Source organism: Fistularia commersonii, chromosome 27 (genome assembly GCF_037954325.1).
Source record: "Fistularia commersonii isolate RoL2024-O1a breed Wild chromosome 27, RoL_Fcom_v1.0, whole genome shotgun sequence".
Taxonomy (NCBI): domain Eukaryota; kingdom Metazoa; phylum Chordata; class Actinopteri; order Syngnathiformes; family Fistulariidae; genus Fistularia; species Fistularia commersonii.
Genome location: NC_141310.1, coordinates 13,276,975 through 13,297,912, shown reverse-complemented (window position 1 = coordinate 13,297,912; position 20,938 = coordinate 13,276,975). Strand labels below are relative to the sequence as shown.

Sequence of the window (20,938 nt, the reverse complement as noted above, 5' to 3'; positions counted from 1 at the left end):
AATTAATCCAGAATGTGTGAAATTTTTGTTTTTGTAATTGCATTACAGATTAAGAACTTTATCACAATATTCTAATTTTCTGAGACAGTCCTGTATACATATGCCAATACGTGTGTGTATACATATATGCACATACATATATATACACACACACACAAATATGCCTACATATGTATGTATATATACATACATAGATGTGTATATATAAATATACACATATATACAGATTATATAGCCCCCAAAAGGCAAAAAATACATATTATATTAATTACTATATATGTTTTGCCTTTTGGGGTCCATAGCCCCTGCAGTGGGTTTATTTTATTTTTTAATATTTCTTTTAATGATCAGGTCATCAGCTGCAGGCAGAGCCGCCCCTGCATGTTTTTGGATTAAAATTTCAGATTAAATTAGATTTAAAAAAATACAAGAAGTGGGAGAAACTGAGATTAATATAATTAAGTCATTTTGTTTTTTTTTTAACTTGTCAATAAAAATGGTGAAAAAAAAAAAAAAAGTTCTGTAATCTGAATCCAAGCCAAAGTCCAGATTCTCTAGTCAGAGACCCGACACTTACACACTGATCTCACCACAGATGAACAAACCCAGATTACAAATAAAAAAAATTGAAAAAATAATATTAAGTCGTAAAAATAAAATAAATCAATTAATACATTTTAAAAAATCCACTGAAATTTATTTGGTTCAAACAAAATAAATTCTTAGGCGGAGGTGCCAGGGAATAGATTTATATGTATTATCATATGGCATGAAAATAAAGATGTTCACAGGTGTTTGCTGGACTTGAAGCAACTGGTACGCTACTCCACGCTGACCGCGTGAAGGTCTGCAGAACCAAGACAAGAACCAAGTCTGGGGTTCTCCGGTTCTCCGTCCATGTGTTGGTTCTCCGACTGCAGAACCGACAGCTTCTGTTGATTCTCTGTGTTCACGATGTCGTCAGTTTATTTTGTTTTTCTTTCATGTGTTTTTATGGTCGTTGATTTATTTATGGATGATTTGTTCGCAGCTTCATTTTCCTCCAGTTTCTTTTATTTTCACCGAGTAGATTAAACTTTTGGGCTGTTGTTTTATTCCTTTTCGCCATTATAATATTTATTTTTATTTTATCGACTCTACATTTCATATTTTGTTTGTTAGCTTTGTTTTTTTAATATTTCAATTTTTAGTTTTTAAAACTAAAATAGATCATATAAAAAAATCTAAATAAACAAATAATAAAATCGAATTTTTCCCTTTTTTTCTGTGATTATTACAATATGACAAAAATATTTTCATGATTGAATGTAATAGTTTGTTTGCATTTAAGTTTCTTCATTTTTCATACATTCAAGATTGATATTTCATATTTATAAAATTATCAGATTTTCATTTTTTCTTGTAGATCTTTCGTGTTGAAACAGAAATGATCAAATCCGCAATAATCAGGTTTTAGCTGCTGAAAAAATGAAAAATGAAAACGAATGAAAAGCAGACGCTGGCGCGCCAGTCTAGCGCTAGGGCGCCCCCTAGTGGCCGCTGGCCGCAACTGCACCATTGAGGTTTTCAAGATTATAGAATATTTATGCAAGAAAAATCACAAATGACAGAAAGCTTTTTTTTCATAAATCAAAAACATGAAAAAAAGGAAATTATATATATATATTAAAAAGAATATATATATATTGAGCATTAAAAAAATACTGATTTAAAAAAATGTCTTGGTTTCATCATGAAATGCTTTTTTGCTGAGTTATTTGCAATTTAAATTAAATATTAAACTAAAAATTAACAACAATAAATAAAATTGAAAATGAAAAGAAAAAAATCGTCCACAAAATCATATTTAATGACACGGCTTTGGATTTTTTGATTGTAAATTAATGTTGCCAAAAGCAGCGGTAGAAAAAAGAACGTTTTCCAGAGGCGTCGGTGATCGATAATCAATAATCGCGTCCGATTCCCTTCCGATCGGACGTTCCTGATTCCCGGCGTCGGATCGAGAAGCGGGAGGCGGCCGTCGTCCCCGGCGGCGGTTCAGCCGAGGCCGAAGGTTTTCCCGTCGTCGTCGGCGCCCATGAAGGCCTCGATCTCGTCCACGGTCCTCGGCACGCAGGTCAGGAGCTCGACGCCGTCCGCCGTCACGGCGACGTCGTCCTCGATGCGAACCTGCGGGGGGGCGAGGGGCGCGCGGTCAGAGGGCGGCGGCGGCGCCGACGGCGGACGTTTCGAAGCGACCCGAGGACCAACCCCTCCGAAGCCCCGGAAGCGGCGCAGGACGTCGCGGCGGATGAAGCCGGAGCGCGGCGGGTCGGACAGAGCCTCCTGCAGCAGGTGGCCCACGAAGTAGATGCCCGGCTCCACCGTCAGGACCATCCGCTCCTGCACCACACGGCCCATCCTGAGGCTGCGCAGACCAGGCTCGTCCACACGACACACACCCTGGAACACACACACACACACACACACACACGCACAGATACAGACACACACATGCACACACATACGCACACACACACAAACACACACACATGCACGCACACACACACACACACATGCACACACACAGATACAGACACACACATGCACACACACACACACACACACACACACACGCACACACATGCACACACACAGATACAGACACACACATGCACACACACACACACACACACACACACACGCACACACATGCACACACACACACACACACACACACGCACAGATACAGACACACACACGCACACACATACGCACACACACGCACACACACACACACACGCACACACACAACACACACACACACACACACACACACACACACACACACACACACACACAAGATTTGTGAATGTGATGAGGATCAGAAGTGTGTGTGTGTGTGAGAAGGTCAAAAGTGTGTGTATGTGATGAAGAGCATAAGTATTGGTGTGGAAGTGTGTTTGTGTGTGTGTGTGTGTTTGTGTGTGTGTGATGAAGAGCAGAGGTGTTTGTGTGTATGTGTGCGTGTGTGTAATGAAGAGCAGAAGTGTTTGTGTGTGTGTGTGTGTGTGTGTGTTTTGTGTGTGTGATGAAGAGCAGAGATGTTGGTGTGTCACCACATGTAAGTGCAATGAAACCTAGAGGTGTGTGTGTGTGTGTGTGTGTGTGTGTGTCTTTGTGAATGAGTGTAATGAAGAGTACAGATGTTAATGTGTACGTTTGTGATGAAGAGCAGAGGTGTGTGTGTGTGTATGTGTGTGTGTGTGTTTGAAGGTGTGTGCGTGTGCCATGAAGAGCAGAAGTGTTGGTGTGTGTGTGTGTGTGTGTGTGATGATCAGAGGTGTGTGTGTGTTTGTCAATGAGTGTAATGAAGAGCAGAAGTGTGTGTGTGTGTGTGTGTGTGTGTGTGTGTGATGATAATCAGAGGAATTTCTGGCAGAAGTTTCCAGTCATTCAAAGAACGTTAGTTTGGAGTTGATTCTTGTTTATTTTCTGTGATTTTAAAGTAACACAAATTAAAATAATTTCTTGCTCCTTTTGAAATATAATTTACAATTTTTACCTGCTGACGTTAAATTTTTAACACATTTTTGTAGGAAGAAAATTTTATTTTAGGAACATTTTGTGCAGAATATCTGGACTTTTACTTTGTGAATTTTTAGTGAATCTTGATTTTATTGTTAAATCATTTTTTGATAAATAATTTTGATAATCTTCTATTTAATTATAATTTTCTGTTTATGTGTTTATTCCTTCATGTTTTTCCACCGAAAACTGTTTTTCTGGATCTTTCCTTTTGTCAGTCGGAGGCAGCAGCGTTTATATTGAGCTAAATTTGACACAATCATCGTACATTTGCAGGTTTAAAGGCGACGACGGCACAATTTTGAGCCGAAATCTTAACATTTCAAGCTGAATTTAACATAATTTCCTGCTAGAAATAACGCTGTTATTACACTATTACAGCATGTGTAACACAATATTATACTGTTATTACGCTGTTATTACACTATTACAGCATATGTAACACAATAGTATATTGTTATTACACAGTTATTGTCTAGTTTTTTTAATATTTATAGTTATTACACTGTTATAGGACAGGCATTGCTATTATAGTATAGCTGTTACACTATATCATATTGTTATTACACCGTTATTGTCTGGTTGTATTGATATTTTACAGTATTATATATTATAGTATCAGCATTACATGATATCATATTGTTATTACAATGTTATTGATTATTTGATTGTATTACACTGTTATTACACTATTATAGTTTAGATTTTATACTATATCATCTTGCTAATACACTTTTATAGTCTCACTGTACTGCTATTCTACAGTTATTACACTGTTATCGCATTGACATTACATGATATATTGTTCTCACACTAATATTGATTGTTTTATAGTTATTACACTATTATAGTATAAATGTCACACTATGATATTGTTATTACACTGGTTGTTAGGCTATTTTACAGTTAATACACTGTTATTACACTATTATAAGATCAATGCTGTACTATGTCATCTTGCTAATACACTTTCATAGTTTTACTATATTACTATTTTACAATAATTACACTATAATAGTATCGGCATTACATGATATATTGTTATTGATATTGATTGTGTGTCAGTTATTACACTATTATAGTATAAATGTCACACTCTATGATATTGTTATTGCACTAGTTGTTAGGATATTTTATAGTTATTACACTGTTATCGTATCGGCATTACACGATATATTGTTATTACATTAATATTAACCGTTTTATAGTTATTACACTATTATAGTATAAATGTCACACTCTATGATATTGTTATTACAGTGTTATTACACTATTATCGTATCGGCATTTGATGATATATTGTTATTACACTTACACTGATTGTTTTATAGTAATTACACTATTATAGTGTAAATGTCACACTCTATGATATTGTTATTACAGTGTTATTACACTATTATCGTATCGGCATTCAATGATATATTGTTATTACACTTACACTGATTGTTTTATAGTAATTACACTATTATAGTGTAAAGTCACACTCGATGATATTGTTATTACAGTGTAATTACAGCCAGAGAGTCCCGTACCTCGGGGTACCCGCCCACGTCGTGCACGTCGATGCCCAGCAGGTGTCCGAGGCCGTGCGGCATGAAGACGGAGCCCAGGTGGACCTTCATCATCTCGTCCACGTCGCCGTACAGCAGCCCCAGCTTCACCAGCTCCTCCAGGTGGACCCGGTCGGCCAGGCGGTGCATGTCGGTCCACTTCACGCCTGGCGCGGGGGTCAAAGGTCAGACGCCCACACTGGACGGTTTTGGGGTCGCCCCCTTCCCCTACCTGGTTTGATGGCGGCCATGACGGCCCTGGAGGACTTGAGGACGGCCTCGTAGATGGCCCGCTGGTCGGGGGTGAACTTGCCGTTGGCCGGGAAGGAGCAGGTGATGTCGGAGGTGTAGCAGTAGTACTCCCCGCCCATGTCGAAGAGGCTACAGGACAAGGGGTGAAAGGTCACTCCTCGTAGCTGGTGGACCCGAACCGAGGGGGCCGAGTCACTCACCACATGTCTCCATCCATGATGGTCTTGTCGTTGGGGGCTCCCGCATGTCCGTAGTGCAGGATGGAAGAGTTGTGTCCCCTGCGGGTGAACGGTTCAAAAACAGGGACCGTGAACTCACCGTCTCAGGCGTCACCTCCCGGGACGAGGGCTCGGCTCGCCGGGAAAGGTTGCCTTCGCTGAGACAACAGGCCACAAGGTGGTCTACAACTTGTAGACCGTTCTTCTGCGGTACTACCGGTCTTGCGGTAGCAGCATGTAGCCCTAGAGCTGCTAACGCTAATGCGCCGACATACAAACCTACTAGCAGTACTTTTTGCTCGCTCTAAGCCAGTGGTTCTTAACCTGGGTTCGATGGAACCCCAGGGGTTCGGCGGAGGTCAAGACACACATTGGTGATGACATCACTGGCCGCAGGTGATCACGCTACATAGCTTAGCCTATCCGTGCTGCAGGGATTTTGGCGCGCTCAGTTGTAGTAACTTGTGACTGTCGTGATGGTACGTCATGTGATTTCTTTCTTCATATTTTAATCCCTTCGTACTAATTATGTCGGGCAAAAAAAGAAAGCGGTCGGAAGAACACGTACAATACGGATTCGCATGTATGACGGAACGCGATTGGAATCGATGTCCTAACCGCATGATTTGCAAAGACAAGATGAGCAATTCTAGTCCGGCACCGGCAAAACTAAGGGAAGGCTTCCTTCAGCTGCATGGAGATGGGAGCTACAAGAACATAGCGCTTGCTGGATTCAAGGTGAAGGGAGCCAGATTCCATGAAAAGGCTCCTCTGCCTGTTCTTTGTACCCATCAACGAAACGATCCTCCATCCAATAAAGAAGGGTTCGGTGAATGCGCATGTAAAACAGGTGGGGTTCAGTACCTCCAACAAGGTTAAGAACCACTGCTCTAAGCGATCTCAGGCAAAACTGTTCTCAGTTCTACCACCTCAGTGGTGGAACAAACTTCCAGAAGCAACAAGACTAGCATCATCTCTCTCAACCTTCAAGAAACAGGTAAAAACTTTTCTCTTTCAGGACTTTTTACTGCGCTGATGCCCCAGATCAGGTTAGGCAGCAAGTGAGGCTATGCAGTGTGTGTGTGTGTGTGTGTGTACGTTTGTGTATGTCTTTGTCAAAAAAAACAAAACCCAAGCTTACTGTTCTGTATATTTCCTGTGCATCTTGTATTTGCAAGTGTATTTTGGTCCTTATGTCCTCTATTGTAAGTCGCTTTGGATAAAAGCGTCTGCCAAATGTAATGTAACGTAATGACATGCCGTTCCCTGCGAACTCTGGATCCAGCTTGGTTCCTGGCGGTGAAGAAACTCACGTCCCACAGATGCAGGTGTAGGAGGTGTGGCGCATCCCGCCCTTGGTGTAGCAGTAGTGCTGGAAGAGGCTGCAGGGGAAACAGGAAGTAGGTGACGCCCGGGGTTTTGTCCCACAGCTCTTCGGACACTTTACATCGACATTGTTTACAGTATTTATATCTACTTATTTTCCTACTTCCTGACTCCTAAGTGGGTGTTCAGGGTTTCTCTGGTGTCACTTTGGAGGCCTGAGAAGAAGCAGGATGTTCCTCCGGTTAGCTTCTGCTTCCGGAGACGACGGGACTCACCTCTCCATCTCGTACTCCTTCTTCCCAGGTCTGACGCTCTTCATCACCTGCAGGGATGAAGAAGGCGAGGTGAGAGGACGGACTCCCACCCACTCTGCAAATTCAGGAGGTTCTCATGAACTGAGGCACTAAATTTCCTCTAAACATAACAAAATACTACGTTGTCTGACCATAAATCCATCTTCTTGCCTATTAAATATCCACTCAGAGTTCCTGACGGACCTGTAAACCTCTGTCAGAACCTTCTCTGACGTTCTTGCGGTTCTGAAGGGCTCCTTTGACATGCAGGCTCAAAGAGAAATCCCCCCAAAAAAAAGGTCTGGAGCTCATTTCTCCAGAGTCACCACGAAGGCCTTCACACCAATTAGGCATAAAGATCTCCACCCCCTACGACCCCTGGAGTTCTTGCAGATGTGTTTTTAATTGCTCCCCTCCGAGGAGAACCCAAAACGGAGATCGAGTTGCAAAGTGGTGATCTGGGAGGACAACAAGGGATCACACTATGATCAGACATTAGGACTACAACAAATGATGGTGGACAGAAGAAGGACCAGGTGCTTCTCCATACCATCTACTCTGTTTATAGCATGGTTTTAACAAGCAGGGGGTCCTTGGACACCCAGGGTGTTTCATTTTAATGCTCTTCTCAGAGGGTGGAAGGGATGGACACTCACCATCTTATGGGCCTCGCTGGAAATCCTGTTGGTGTAGCGCAAGACCTCCAGCTCCATGTCGGACTTGATCAGGCGGCTGCGGGGCGACAGGAAGCCACGGGTGAGGAGGTTCAACGGGGAGCTAAACCCTGACTTCAGGAGCCGCTTGTAAACATGGTTAGCATACCCAAGATAACGTGTTTGAGTCGCGTTTCGGGGAGTTTATGGTCGCTAGTTGTTTTACAAGGGTGTCATCTGGAGACCTTCTGATGATGTTCTTGGGGTCTCGGTATGCTGATGTTTCAATTTCAATCGACGTACTTTTCTACTTTATATACCTTTCTAGGTATATTTAGTTCTTGTTCTGCTAACCTGAGGGAATTTCAACCAATGTTGGGTCGCCCATGATTGGTTGACTCGTTCCCAAATTTATAAATGCTACCGTAGCGACGGATCCATCCTGGTCCTGCTGTGAGACCTCAAACTGTGGCGTCCTCATGCGAGGACAGAAGGGGAAGAAAATAAGAGGAAGTTGAAACCGCGTGGAAGAGGAAACTCGATTCCACCTCAAGCAACGGGTCGGCTCTGAATCTTCTCTGCAGGGGTTCCAGAACCTGCACTTCGGACGAAGAGAACCCGAACTACGGAGTTCTCGGCGCCATATCGAGGCACATTAAGAGACAGCGGTAACCAACGGTAACCCAAATCAGTGCTTAACAAATGGAAACCGAAACAAACTGAGAAGCTGGTTGGGGCATGAAAACAGAGGAGGAAGTGGAGGCGGCGTCAGAAGACGTGCCTGAGGGACCTTCTCGCTCGTTTCAGAGGACATCAATCGGGGCGTCTTAACGCGGAGAACGGCGGCTGACGCACGGATGAGCCTACGTCGGGTTTTTAAGTCGGTGATTGGTCTTTAAATTAGGTTTCCTTGACACGCCGCCTCCCGGAGTCCACATGTGAGGACAAGTTCCTCACATGGTTGGTTTCAAGCTCCAACTCTTCCTGTTTCTCAGGGGTAGCAAAGGTATACTCAACAGTTAAAGCATACCGCAGAGTGCCCTCGGTGGAGGAACCAATATCAGGCTGGTTCAAGGCCTCTGAAGGTCCTTTCAGGTGTTAAAGATACAAACAAACACAAGCCCGGGTCTTAAAGTCAATAACGGTATGCTGGTACTAAATCCATATCCGACACCCGTTCAGAGTTCCCTTTAGAATCAATGCACCCAACTTGTTGTCCACAGACACCTGAAATCTAAGGTGAACACTGGCGGCGGCTAAATAAATCTAGCGCTTCTGCTCTGCAGGAAGTCCAAAATAAAAACATCTTTTACAGTCTGAAGAGTTTCCCATTTGGAGACATTGGGATTCATTGAGATGCTTGGAAAGGAGCAACGCAGTGACATAATCCACTTCTTTGCAGATGACGCTATATTGATAGCGAATGCTAGTCTTCCTATTTTGGTCCCACTGATCAACGAACACCAAAAGCAGGACGCTAACTAGCCTTAGCTACCACACAGAGCGGCTTAGCATGACGGGTTTGTGGACGACATGAGCGAACAGGTCACTGACTCACCACTCCACGATGACTGGGTGCAGGAGGGCGTTGTTCACCTCGAACCTGTCGGGCCAAAGAAATGGGAATCACAACAAACACACACTTGGTGAACTTTGAAATGAATGAGATTCTTTTTTTTTTTTGTGTTTGGATTGGGGTCGGGGGGGGGGGGGGGGAGAAGATGAAAGCTCGGAAAAAAAGTGTTTGAAGAGAAAGAGGAACAAAGCGAAGGACAAAAGGCAGCAGACGTAAGCAAACACAGGCGGAGGAACGTAATGAAACAATCAGGTGGACCGGCGGCGTCGTCCGAGGTTGTTCCGCGGCGCGCTCGCCATGCAAATGGACTCCAATTAAAACCTCACTTGCTAATTCCTTCAAAGGAGGCTTCCCGGCAGACGCTCCCGCTATCCGTGTTCTGGCCTCGCTGCGGGAGGGGGAGGGGAAACGCAAACAAAACAAGAAACAAGAGCGGGATTAATTATCATCCGTGGGTCCAAATGTCAAAGACGCAAGTTTCGACAAAAACAACAACCGCTCACGTTCTTAGAACGAGGGGATTTACGCTCAAAACGCGAGAAGAACGGTTCCGCCAGTCCAAATCTGGACGTCGGACCACAAATTTGACATCCGGATACATCGACCATTTACGCATCGATCAAATTGGCTTATTTTACGGTAATTAGACGCGTTTGATTCCGGAGGGAGGTGTTCCTACGTACCAGCGTCAGGAGGACGGCCGGGTTCAGGCTCTTCAGGATGTCGGAGATCTGACGGGAAGCAGATAATCAATCAGATACGCTGAGAAGGTCTGCCAGGCGGATGCTGGACCTCCTGGCATACAGTTAGCCTGCCAGTCCACTTGGTTCGCTTTGGGAAACAGTGTTCAGGTGGATTCGGAGAAGCTTCTCCTGGAACCGACCGGAAGACCAGAGGATTCGTCCAGGAGACGGCGGTAACGGCGGAGCGAAGGAGCTCCCGAAAATAATGCAAAGTGCAGTGGAGCCACTCGCGGTTCGGGTTTCGCACCATCGCTACTTGGTGGATTTGTTTTTTGTATTTTGGTTTTAGTGATTTATTGTTCTTTAGTGTTTTTTGCAGCGTTTGACCATTTTTTTCGTGATGAAATAGCCGTATTCTCGCCTAAGAAGAAAAAAAACAGTAAAAAATATAATAAAATGTCTTCTCCGGCATGACTCCTGACGACATCGATGGCTTAACAGACATTCCAAAGGAATATTCAAATCAAATCTTTGTACTTTTTAAGACCTTAAAACACTTAACAGCCTCAACTTTGACACTTTATATTTTTATTTGTATTTCTTAGTCTCCCTCCTTCCTACTATTATCTATTATTGTTACGTTTTACTTGAAACTCTGGCACAACAACGTCCTTCGGGATAAACAAAGTTGTTCTTATTCGGATCTGTTGACATTCGAGGACGTCGCTGAGATGATGAAGTTTTCCAGGCAGGAAAGCGAGGAAGAGAAGCGCTGACGCAAAAACCCTGCAAGATCAGGACGCCGGTCGGGTTTCGGTCGGTCCACTTTTATAACTTGATGGCCGGGCCATCCAGAAAAAACAGAAGAAAAAAAAAGCAGAGGCAGCGACCGCCTATAGCCATGTTCCTGAAGAAAATAACACCCTCAAGGCACAAGCCTGCAGGGTGAAGGTTGACTGAGGTTCATCCAGGGTTAATACTTCTGTAAATACCAGTAAAATGATCACGTATCTACTTCGCTGAAGTTCACTTTTCGTGGGAGGTCCTCGGAACGTAACTCCCGTTAGCAGGCCGGCGCCATCGGATGTACAGGAACCCGCTCTTACTTAGCGGCTAACGGCTAATGGGTGAATCACAAGTGATCATTTTAATGGCGCTACGTGTTTTGGGGGGGGGAAACAGCAGGTAAAGCTCCGCCTCCTCCCCGCAACCAAACGGCCGATCGGATCCGAGGAGGATCTCCAGCCGGTCGTGTGAGATGTCCGACTGAGGTTTTTGATGGGTTTAAAGAAACACCAATCGTGATTCCGTGAATTCTGTGGATCTGCCAACACCGAGGATCTGCCGTGAAGACCGGGTGAAGGTGCAGGTGGAGGTGGAGGTGGAGGCGTCACTCACTTCGTTGGTGTAGTGCACGATGTCCACGGCGTACTTCTGCTTGAAGTGCTCTTTGGAGTAGATCCTGCAGGCGGATTCCAAACAGAGCAATCAATCCTCTGTTCCAGAGTCATCAAACCCTGAACATCTGTTTCCACATGTCCAGATGTTCTCCTACCCTACTAGGCTTGGAGGCTGAAAAAGACCTCCTATATCATGGCGATGTCAACTCAGTATTATGGAGATATCAGCCGAGCTTCATGGATATAGCACACTGAATGTCAAGGAGATGTCAACTGAGCATCTCTGAGATGTCAGCTGACATCATGGAGATTTCAGCTCAACGTCATGGAGATGTCAGCTGAGTTTCATCATTGAAACGGCATACTGGGTGTCAAGGAGGTGTCGGCTGAGATCATGGAGATGTCAACTAAACATCATGGAGACTTCATCTCAACACCATGGAGCTGTCAGCTGAGCTTCATGGAGCTGTCAACTGAACATCATGAAGAAGACAGCAGAACTTCATGGAGCTGTAGCTCTTTATACTTTAACCTTCCCCTCTGGAGTCTTTTTCTCCTGGCTGTCCCTCACCGGGAGGATCTGGCTTCACCTACACAATGAGCTCCAGATGCCGAGGTGTTTGGACCAAGACCTCCGACACAACCAACCCCCCTCCAGGTCATGTGACTCACTCTCCCATCCAGGTGGCGTAGCTCTCGGGCAGCTTTGGCACGAAGAGGATGGATTTCCCCGTGTCCACCTCCAGGGCTCCGAAGCAGTCGGCCTCCGTGACGCCGAAGGTCCAGTGGAAGAAGGACTCCTGCAGCAGGAAGGAGAGAGGACCGCGGTGAAGAAGGGGGAGCAGAAGGAGCAGAAGCCCATCGAGTGTCTGGGCTTCCGCTCGGCGGCGCAACACACATGCTAACATTCAAGGGGATGCTGGAAAACAAACTTCTACTGATTTGGCTTTTGGGGGCGTGAACTTCATCTCTGATAAGTGCTAACCAAACTGAGCTCCTAACAACCGGATTCCACTTTCACCTCGGGTGACCCGGCGTCCTCACATGGGAACGTTCACCCAACCAGGACGTTGTGAAACACCTTGAGGGAACGCAGGTGTCGGGATCCTCACACCTCTCTGAGCGGGAGAATCGGTTCTTCTCGATTCTGCTGCGGATTAGCTTCCGAATACGGCCTCATCTCCGCGTGAGTATCACAAATCGGCGGGTTGCTATGGTTACTGCGCAGCAGTGAGAACGTTCCCCGTTACGGAGGAACCTTCAGAAGATCCATCTGATGGCGGTGACCTTCTGCCGCCGCCTCCCCCTTCACCTGTCTGAAGAGGACGTCCGTGTCGGTGCAGTAACGCTGCATCTGCTCGCCGCCCTGCAGCACCACCACCGCCTTGGCGCCCACGCCGTCCGCCGCCTGCAGGGCCCGGCACAGCCGCTGACGGTTGTCGCCGAAGAGGGCGGCCGACACCCGGAGGGTGTCGTTGCCCAGCCAGTAGACGGGTCTGAAAGCACAGACGCAGAATTCCACGTTAAGACAAATAAACAACGCGGTGTTGTACTACCGCCGTCCGCCACCGTTCGGGGTCAAACCTTTCCCGACCTGGATCTGCGGACCGAAGCTCGACGCCATCAGACCTGCCGCTGCCTCCCGAGTCCCCACGGATCGTAAATATTATCTGATAAGACGGCAAACGGCGCCCTGGACGGCGCGGCGGCGGCTGATCCACAAACAGCCCCGGGGGAGGATTGATGGCGTCGGCGCTTTGGGTTGAATTTAGAGATAAGATGGCGGGTCAAAGGACGGAAATACTCCAGTGTGATACTGAAGTGTGGAGTCACTTCCCCGGGGTTGGATGTCCTTGAAGCCGTATCACACCGAGAACTTGGCTTTTGGTTCCCGGGGACAAAGTCTCAGGCTGCTCCGGATTGGACGGGGAGTAATCCCACCGCCGCCGCGGGATAAAGAACCGCCAGCGCCGAGGAGGACTCCGGTTAATGTGTGAAAACCAACCAGGTGTCACTATTGTCTCCATGGTGACGGCACGTTTTACATTGCGATCCCTCTTCTGTGCTTTAAGGACTTCATTTCGGTCACCACGGTGACAGAAAAGTCCTTTTTTTTTTGGACGAGGCTATCGCAGCTGTCAATCAGCCCAGATTAAACATCATATACGCCAACTGATCTCTGCTCCCACACTGGAGGCCTCTGAGAAGTGTTTTTACATTTTTGCTGCGCTAAACAGGTTTGCTTCCTTATTAAGCATTTATGGCAGCAAATAAAGTAGACAAAAAAAAATGCAACATAAAGGATCGCTCTTGAATCATATTTGATTTATGATTAACGTTTTAAGCAATAAACTGCAACAAGATAAAATCTGCAGCGTCTTGCTTTGGAATGATTGTAAATAATATTATTGATTATTGTTTTTTGCAGAAAAGCAAATTAGCATCTCAGAGGTGCGTCACTATTTGATTTAGCAACGAATTAAGAATATGTTTTATTCATAAATTAGTGACGAGCAAGGTATTTTCTTCTTTACAAATTTTGGTTCTTTATTTCAACGTGTATATAAGGAAGTATAGCGTATTATTTTTTGGAGCAAAAATTACCTTATTCAAAAATTACATTTTAATGATAAAAGTGTCAGTGAACTTGTTTTAGCTAAAACCGAATACATCCTTATCAACATCTGACAGGTCCGAAAACCCCAACATTTTTGATTTTGAATAACGGACATCGAGAGGAAAAACAAATATATCTTGAACAGTTTCAAAAGCGGTACACTTCCGCAAACCTATCGACATTAAATAATAAAAATAATAACATAAATAAGAGGGAGAGCGGGGACTCACTCCGGTGCGGTAGCCATGTTGGAATGAGGAAACTCTAGTCACGTGACGGCTGAGGTCCCGTGATTCTCCGTCCAATCAGGTGACGTGTTGCTTGTGTTGCATTCAAGTCTGCAGGAAATATTAACATCCGTTGAGAAAACGCCTTGGATCGTTCACACGAACTCAAATGTATAATCAAAAATATTAAAAATAAACGCTAGAATGGAGTTAATTTCCTCCCTTTTTCCGCTTCTTTTGCTGCGCAATCCTATTGTGTTCAAAACTTTTTGAAAAATCTAATTGTAAAAAAACGTGCCCAGGAACGGAACTTTCTGTGCGTAGTTCAATAACACTGGGAAAAAAGAGACTCACCCCTCACTGTGTTATAATATTGCATACATGAGTTTTAAAAGATTATAATTTCGTATCATTTAATAGTTTGGGACTGAAATATTTTGTTTTGGTGTATTTTATTGAAATATAACAACATCTACGAAATGTCTGGAGTTGAAACACACACAGAAACTCATTTATACATTGTACACACACATGCTCCATCTAATGTGATATTCATCAGATATTTTTATTATAGCTTGCACATTCAGGTTTTACGCTACTATTATGTATCTACTGTATGCTTGTGTTCTAATTATATTACAAAAACTTATGTTATACACACTGCAGACACCAAAGAAAAACATTTTCACGTTTCCTAAGGATGCATATGAGAACACGCACTTTGAAACAAGAAAAATGCTCCTCTCTGATTGGCTGCAGCCTGCAGGTCATGTGACCACGGATAACACTTTCCTCCTCATCAGATATTTCCTTTACACGCCTCAGATAATAATAATAATACAAATAATGATCATGGTCGTTGTAAAGTAAAGCAAGAAATTCAATAAAAATGCAAAAAATTGCAATCAAGGCTTTTTATTAAGACGCCTGAATAATTTTAATTGAATATTAAACGTGAATACAATGCTTAATTTATACCTCTGTGTTGAAATAAAGCTTTCAATAATTATGGTATATTCATAATCAACCTGCACAATCTACACAACCAGATAATTAGAATCAATCCTTAGTAAACACTGATTGAAAATAAAACGTCTGAGTTGATGAGCAGTAATTAAAAGTAAATTTACGTACTTATTTTAGGATAATAATGATAATAATAATAACAATAATAATAATAATAACAACAACAATAGTAATAACAATAATAATAATAACAACAAAAACAATAATAATAATAATAATAATAATTCAGCTTCTTTGTGTTTTGTGACTCACGCCAGTGGTTCGCATTTGAAAAAAAGGAGAAACGGCGGCGGCGAGAAACGTGACCCCGGGATCATCAGTGATCTTCAGCGATATTCGATGAAATAACGAACCTTCAACCACTTTTCATAAAACCCAGGGGGTTTTAAAAACATCAGGAAGTCGGATTCGAGTATCCTCTTTAACCGATCGATGGTTTATTTCATCGATTTGTTTGTAATGAGCGGTGAGAACGACCTTCGCTGCAGAAGTGCATCTCCATGAACATCTCCCAGGCCCTCCAACCCGGACCTGCAGCGGTGCTTCTGCATCCAGGACAGCAGGGGGAGATGCAACTCCCCCTCTGAGGGGGAAGGAAGGAGGGCCGCGGGTGCAGGAAAGTCTGCAAATAAAAATATAAAAAAAATAAATAAATAAAAGAAAAAAAAAAAAAAAAAAAAAGAAAAGGGACAGAATCGTCAACTTACACTGGAAAAAGTGTAATAACATGGTTATTAATAATTACGCAGTTATTAATAATTAACACCACTTCCTGCTTTATAATTTTATAGAAGTTTTCTGTGGAGGTTCGCTTCTATTTAGAGGACAAACGAGACAAGGAACGATTGAGAATTTAATAAAAATGTTGAAGAAAATTCCCCGAATTCAGGAAGAAAAAAAAAATTAAAAAATAAACACAACTTTCCGACAAAGAATTTAGCAATATTTAAAAAAAAAAAAAAAAAAAGAGAATACAATTCGATGTTATTGCTTATTTTTTAAATGAGACGGATTGTTTTAAAGCCTGGTTTGAAAAGAATGAATGTGAAATAACAATGTTAGTAGGGTATAACCCTATAATATGGTCTATTAATCTTAAGTTATAACAATGTTAAAAGGTTGTAACAACATATATATAAATATACGTATATTTATATATATTGATTTTTTTGTCTGCAAGCACTCCAGATTCAAAGGGCAAGTTAAAAGTCTAAATGTCGCATGAATCGTTTAGAAGTTAATCAAGTTATAAATATTTAATTACATCATAAGGTCACAGAGCGAGTCTTTGGCAGACTTTGTGTTTTACTGTTTTTTTTTTCTCCTGTCATTTGATCCTCTGCATGTGTGTGTGTGAGTGTGTGTGTGTGTGTGTGTGTGTGTCACACGCCCTTTCCGGATTAAAATTTCCTGCTGGACTCAATCAGCTCCTGATCTAATCCGGATTCAGGAGCTGCTGTGGCTTCCGATGACCTTCCGGGAGCTTCTCTATTTACGGGGCTTTTATTTTGAAAAGGCTTCTTCCTCAGGAAGTTGATCTCCATCTCTTCGCCAACCTGCTGGACCGTGGAGTAATCACATTACTCCGTTGTGTGAGCTCTGATCTGGTAAAATAATGTGATTTCAGGGACGTGATTACATTGAAGTAACTTGATATCACACAAGTAATGTGATTACACTTGAGAATTATGATTATAATGTTATTTGTTGGCTGGAATAATGTGGTTATGGTGGAGTAATCTGATTACCCTGGGGGCCACTGAAATCCCACTTGATACATGATAATCAGCAATATGAATACACTCAAGTAATGTGATTACACTGGTGTGGCCTGATTACAGTAGAATAATATGATATCAATATAGTTATACCATCGAATCAAAGTAATGTGATTACACTGAAGTAATTCCATTGCAGTAATCTGATTACTCCAATGTGATCTGACGACAGTGAAAAAACTGATTACAAAGTTTAGGGATTGAATCGAAAGTAATGTGATTACAAGGGAGTCATTTGTTTATAGCAATTGGAGCCAGCGTTGTCATGGAAACAAAGACCGACACAGATAGGAGCAAAAACCGAACCCAGGACTGGGGAAGACTCTGAAGACCAGGATGAAGACCACCACTGGACAGGAAGTAGAACGCAAATGGAGAGGAAGTAAAACGCAAATGGAGAGGAAGTACCGAAATAAGATCTGTGGATTTCATAGTAGACTTTAAAAAACAAAGGAAGTCACAAAAGGAGTTCCAGAGAACTTCAGGATTCCAGGACTTCCTTCCTGTATTCGACAACTGGCTTTTAAAGCCCCGCCCACTTCCTGCATACATAGAACCGGCTTTTGTACCTGTTGCCCCCTTGATACCCCTCCCACTTCCAGTATCCTACACCCTTTCGTACCTGTACACCTTTTGAAACTCCTCCCACTTCCTGTATCCTACACCTGGTCTAATACTTGTAGGATCTTTAAACCCCCTCCCACTTCCTGTGTCCTTTTGTACTTGTTGTCCTCTAGAAGCCCCTCCAAGTTTCTGTGTCCTAAACCCTTTTGTACCTGTACGCTATTTGAAGCTACTACCACTTCCTGTATTTTACACCCTGTCATACCTGTTGCCCCCTGGAAGCCCTTCCCAGTTACTTGGTCCTACACCCTTTTGTACTTGTATGCCATTTGAAGCTCCTTCCACTTCCTGTATCCTACACCTGGCCTTGTACCTGTTGTCCTCTAGAAGCCCCTCCAAGTTTCTGTGTCCTACACTCTTTGGTACCTGTATGCCATTTGAAGCCCCTCCCACTTCCTGTGTCCTTTTGTACCTGTTGCCCCCGAGAAGCCCCTCCCAGTTCCTGAGTCCTACACCCATTTGTACCTGTATGCCAATGTGAAGCTCCTTCCACTTCCTGTATCCTACACCCTTTTGTACCTGTTAATCCCTTGAAGCCCCTCCCAGTTCCTGAGTCCTACACCCATTTGTACCTGTATGCCATTTGACGCTACTACCACTTTCTGTATCCTACACCTGGTTTTATACTTGTAGGATATTTGAAGCCCCTTCTACTTCCTGTGTCCCTTTGTCCCTGTTGGCCCCTTGAAGCCCCTCCCACTTCCTGGATCCTACACCCTGTCATACCTGTTGCCCCCTTGAAGCCCTTCCCAGTTACTTGGTCCTCCGCCCTTTTGTACTTGTAGGCCATTTGAAGCTCCTCCCACTTCCTGTATCCTACACCCTTTGGTACCTTTTGCCCCCTTGAAGCCCCTCCCACTTCCTGTGTCCTAAACCCTTTTGTACCTGTACACAATTTGAAGCCTCTCCCACTTCCTGTATCCTCCACCTGGCCTTGTACCTGTTGCCCCCCTGAAGCTCCCCTCACTTCCCCGCGAGAGTCGGCTCCACTCAACTTGTCACGACCTGGAAAGTCCAACAAATTAGCTGATAAGAAGTGAAAAGTGTGAAATTGCTGCAAATGTAATTTTATAATTTCTCTTCTGGTGGTAGGGGGGAGTTAATATTTGGCTTCTCCAGATTGACAGATTGCATTAATAAGCCTTCTCGTCTTCGCGGCGGCGGCGAGGAGCCGACCGCCGCTCTCGCCGGGTTTGCCCTAATTCAAACTGAGAGGGTTTTTTTTTCATGGCAACGTTTTACGAGAACATCACGTTAAACCGCGCTAATGTGTTTTACCCCCCCCCACGCGATCCAGCGGAGACAGGAAGTGTGTGTGAGCGCGGCTCGACCATCGGGCCGTCGCGGCTACGCTAGCACGCCACGCTAGCACGCCACGCTTTATCTGCGCCCGCCAGCCGCCAATGCAGTTTGGGCGACCACTTTGAACTGCGAACGCCACTCCTGGCGGCCCTTTTGGGAGGAGGGGCATCTTCAAAGACACACACACACACACACACACACACACACACACACACACTCGTGCTGTGGTTGGACGGTGGACAAATAAACCACAAGTGCTCAGTGATGTTACAGACAATATTTTTAAGTCAAAGCAGCTCTATGAGTGTGTGTGTGTGTGTGTGTGTGTGTGTGTGTGTGTGTGTGTGTGTGTGTGCAGTGCGACCACACCTTCATGATATTTGGCCTTATTTGGCAGTGAACCCCAGGGGTGTGAAATCCGACCGCTGATGAGGAGGAGATTTAGAAAATGCACTTAAATGTTGGGAGAAACATCGTTTGTGGGAAATGACATGAAGATTAGCGTGAAATTAGCCGACGTCTGTCCTCAGGACACACTCACTTCCTGTCTCCTTGTCTGTAACTTCCTGTCCGAGACTTCCTTTTTGTTTGTCTTTCTTACTTCCTGTCTGTGTCTATATGACTTCCTGTCTGTCTGTTTTGGACTTCCTGTCTGTCCTATCGCCTTGTTTGTAACTTCCTGTTTATGTCTGTCTATATGACTTCCTGTTTGTGTGTCTTCAAGAGTTTGGGACTTCCTGTCTCTATATGACTTCCTGTCTGTGACTTCCTGTCTATCCATAACTTCCTGTCTGTGACTGTTGTTTTGACTTCCTGTCTGCCTGTATACTAGTCTGTTTTTCTTTATCTGTGACTTCCTGTTGTCCATCTTTGTTACTTCCTGTCTGTGTGTGTGTGTGACTTCCTGTCTATCCCTCTTCCTGCCTTTTTGACTTCCTGTCTGTCTCCTTGTACGTAACTTCCTGTCTGTTTTTCTTTGTCTGTGACTCCCTGTTTTTTTGACTTCCTGTCTGTGTGTGTGTGACTTCCTGTCTATCCATCTTCCTTTTTAACTTCCTGTCTGTCTCCTCGTATGTAACTTCCTGTCTGTTTATATAACTTCCTGTCTCTCTGTCTATATGACTTCCTGTCTGTCTGTTTAGCACTTCCTGTGTGTCTGTGACTTCCTGTCTGTTTCCTTTGTCTGTGACTTCCTCTTTGTCTATCTTTTTCACTTCCTGTCTGCGTCTTTTCGACTTCCTGTCTGTGTGCGACTTCCTAATAACACAATTAACACTAATGATAATAATGAGAATATTATGCTGATAATGATAATGAATTATTGATGATAAGTTTCCATTAAAGTGCAGGACAAACAAACATAAACCACTAAATGTGTTTTATTTTATTGTGTTTTTGCAACTATTGCCGCATTTCGTTCCACATCATTCCGTGAATAGATTTGATTAAATCTTGTTTCATTTTGAATTTTCCCCGTCGTGGAGGCGGCGGCTGCAGCTGAGCGTCCTCATTTTCATCAATTCTTATTCAATTTAAATAAATCACCACGACTTTCTTCGTCAGGTTTTTTTTTTTTCCTTTATTTTTTAATTTCTGCTCCACTTCATTTAACCGACGTGATTCACTTCAACACGTTTGAATTCAATCTTAATATTTATGTGTTAATATATGCGGAATATAGGATCTGCTGCTACAGCGACGCCGAGAACGTCTGGAACATTTTCTTCTTCTAGACGTCTAAATATAATGTACATATAATCTTATATGAGGAGATTTATAAACATACATGTGAGCAGGATTCTATTTCCTCCATTTCTGGTTTGCTTGACTTCATTTAATTGAGTTT

At 43.6% G+C, this 20,938-nt stretch overlaps 1 protein-coding gene across 1 annotated transcript; it reads right to left on the bottom strand.

Moving 5' to 3' along the window:
- Positions 1-1,830: 1,830 nt before the first annotated feature.
- On the bottom strand, positions 1,831-14,402 carry pepd (peptidase D). The gene is made up of 15 exons (XM_086174514.1): positions 14,366-14,402; positions 12,831-13,014; positions 12,191-12,318; positions 11,517-11,580; positions 10,119-10,166; positions 9,762-9,823; positions 9,418-9,462; positions 7,863-7,938; positions 7,189-7,235; positions 6,901-6,969; positions 5,570-5,647; positions 5,350-5,498; positions 5,100-5,284; positions 2,251-2,442; positions 1,831-2,169 (listed from the first exon to the last, which is right to left on the bottom strand). The coding sequence occupies exons 1-15, from the start codon at positions 14,380-14,382 to the stop codon at positions 2,038-2,040; spliced, it is 1,476 nt and encodes a 491-aa protein (XP_086030640.1). The 5' UTR covers positions 14,383-14,402; the 3' UTR covers positions 1,831-2,037.
- Positions 14,403-20,938: the final 6,536 nt, after the last annotated feature.

Coding starts and splice junctions, on each gene's coding strand:
- pepd (XM_086174514.1), bottom strand. Junction 9,463..9,761: donor TCCTTTGAAGGAATTAGCAA/GTGAGGTTTTAA, acceptor TTGGCCCGACAG/GTTCGAGGTGAACAACGCCC. Junction 5,285..5,349: donor CATGGCCGCCATCAAACCAG/GTAGGGGAAGGG, acceptor CCCCCGCGCCAG/GCGTGAAGTGGACCGACATG.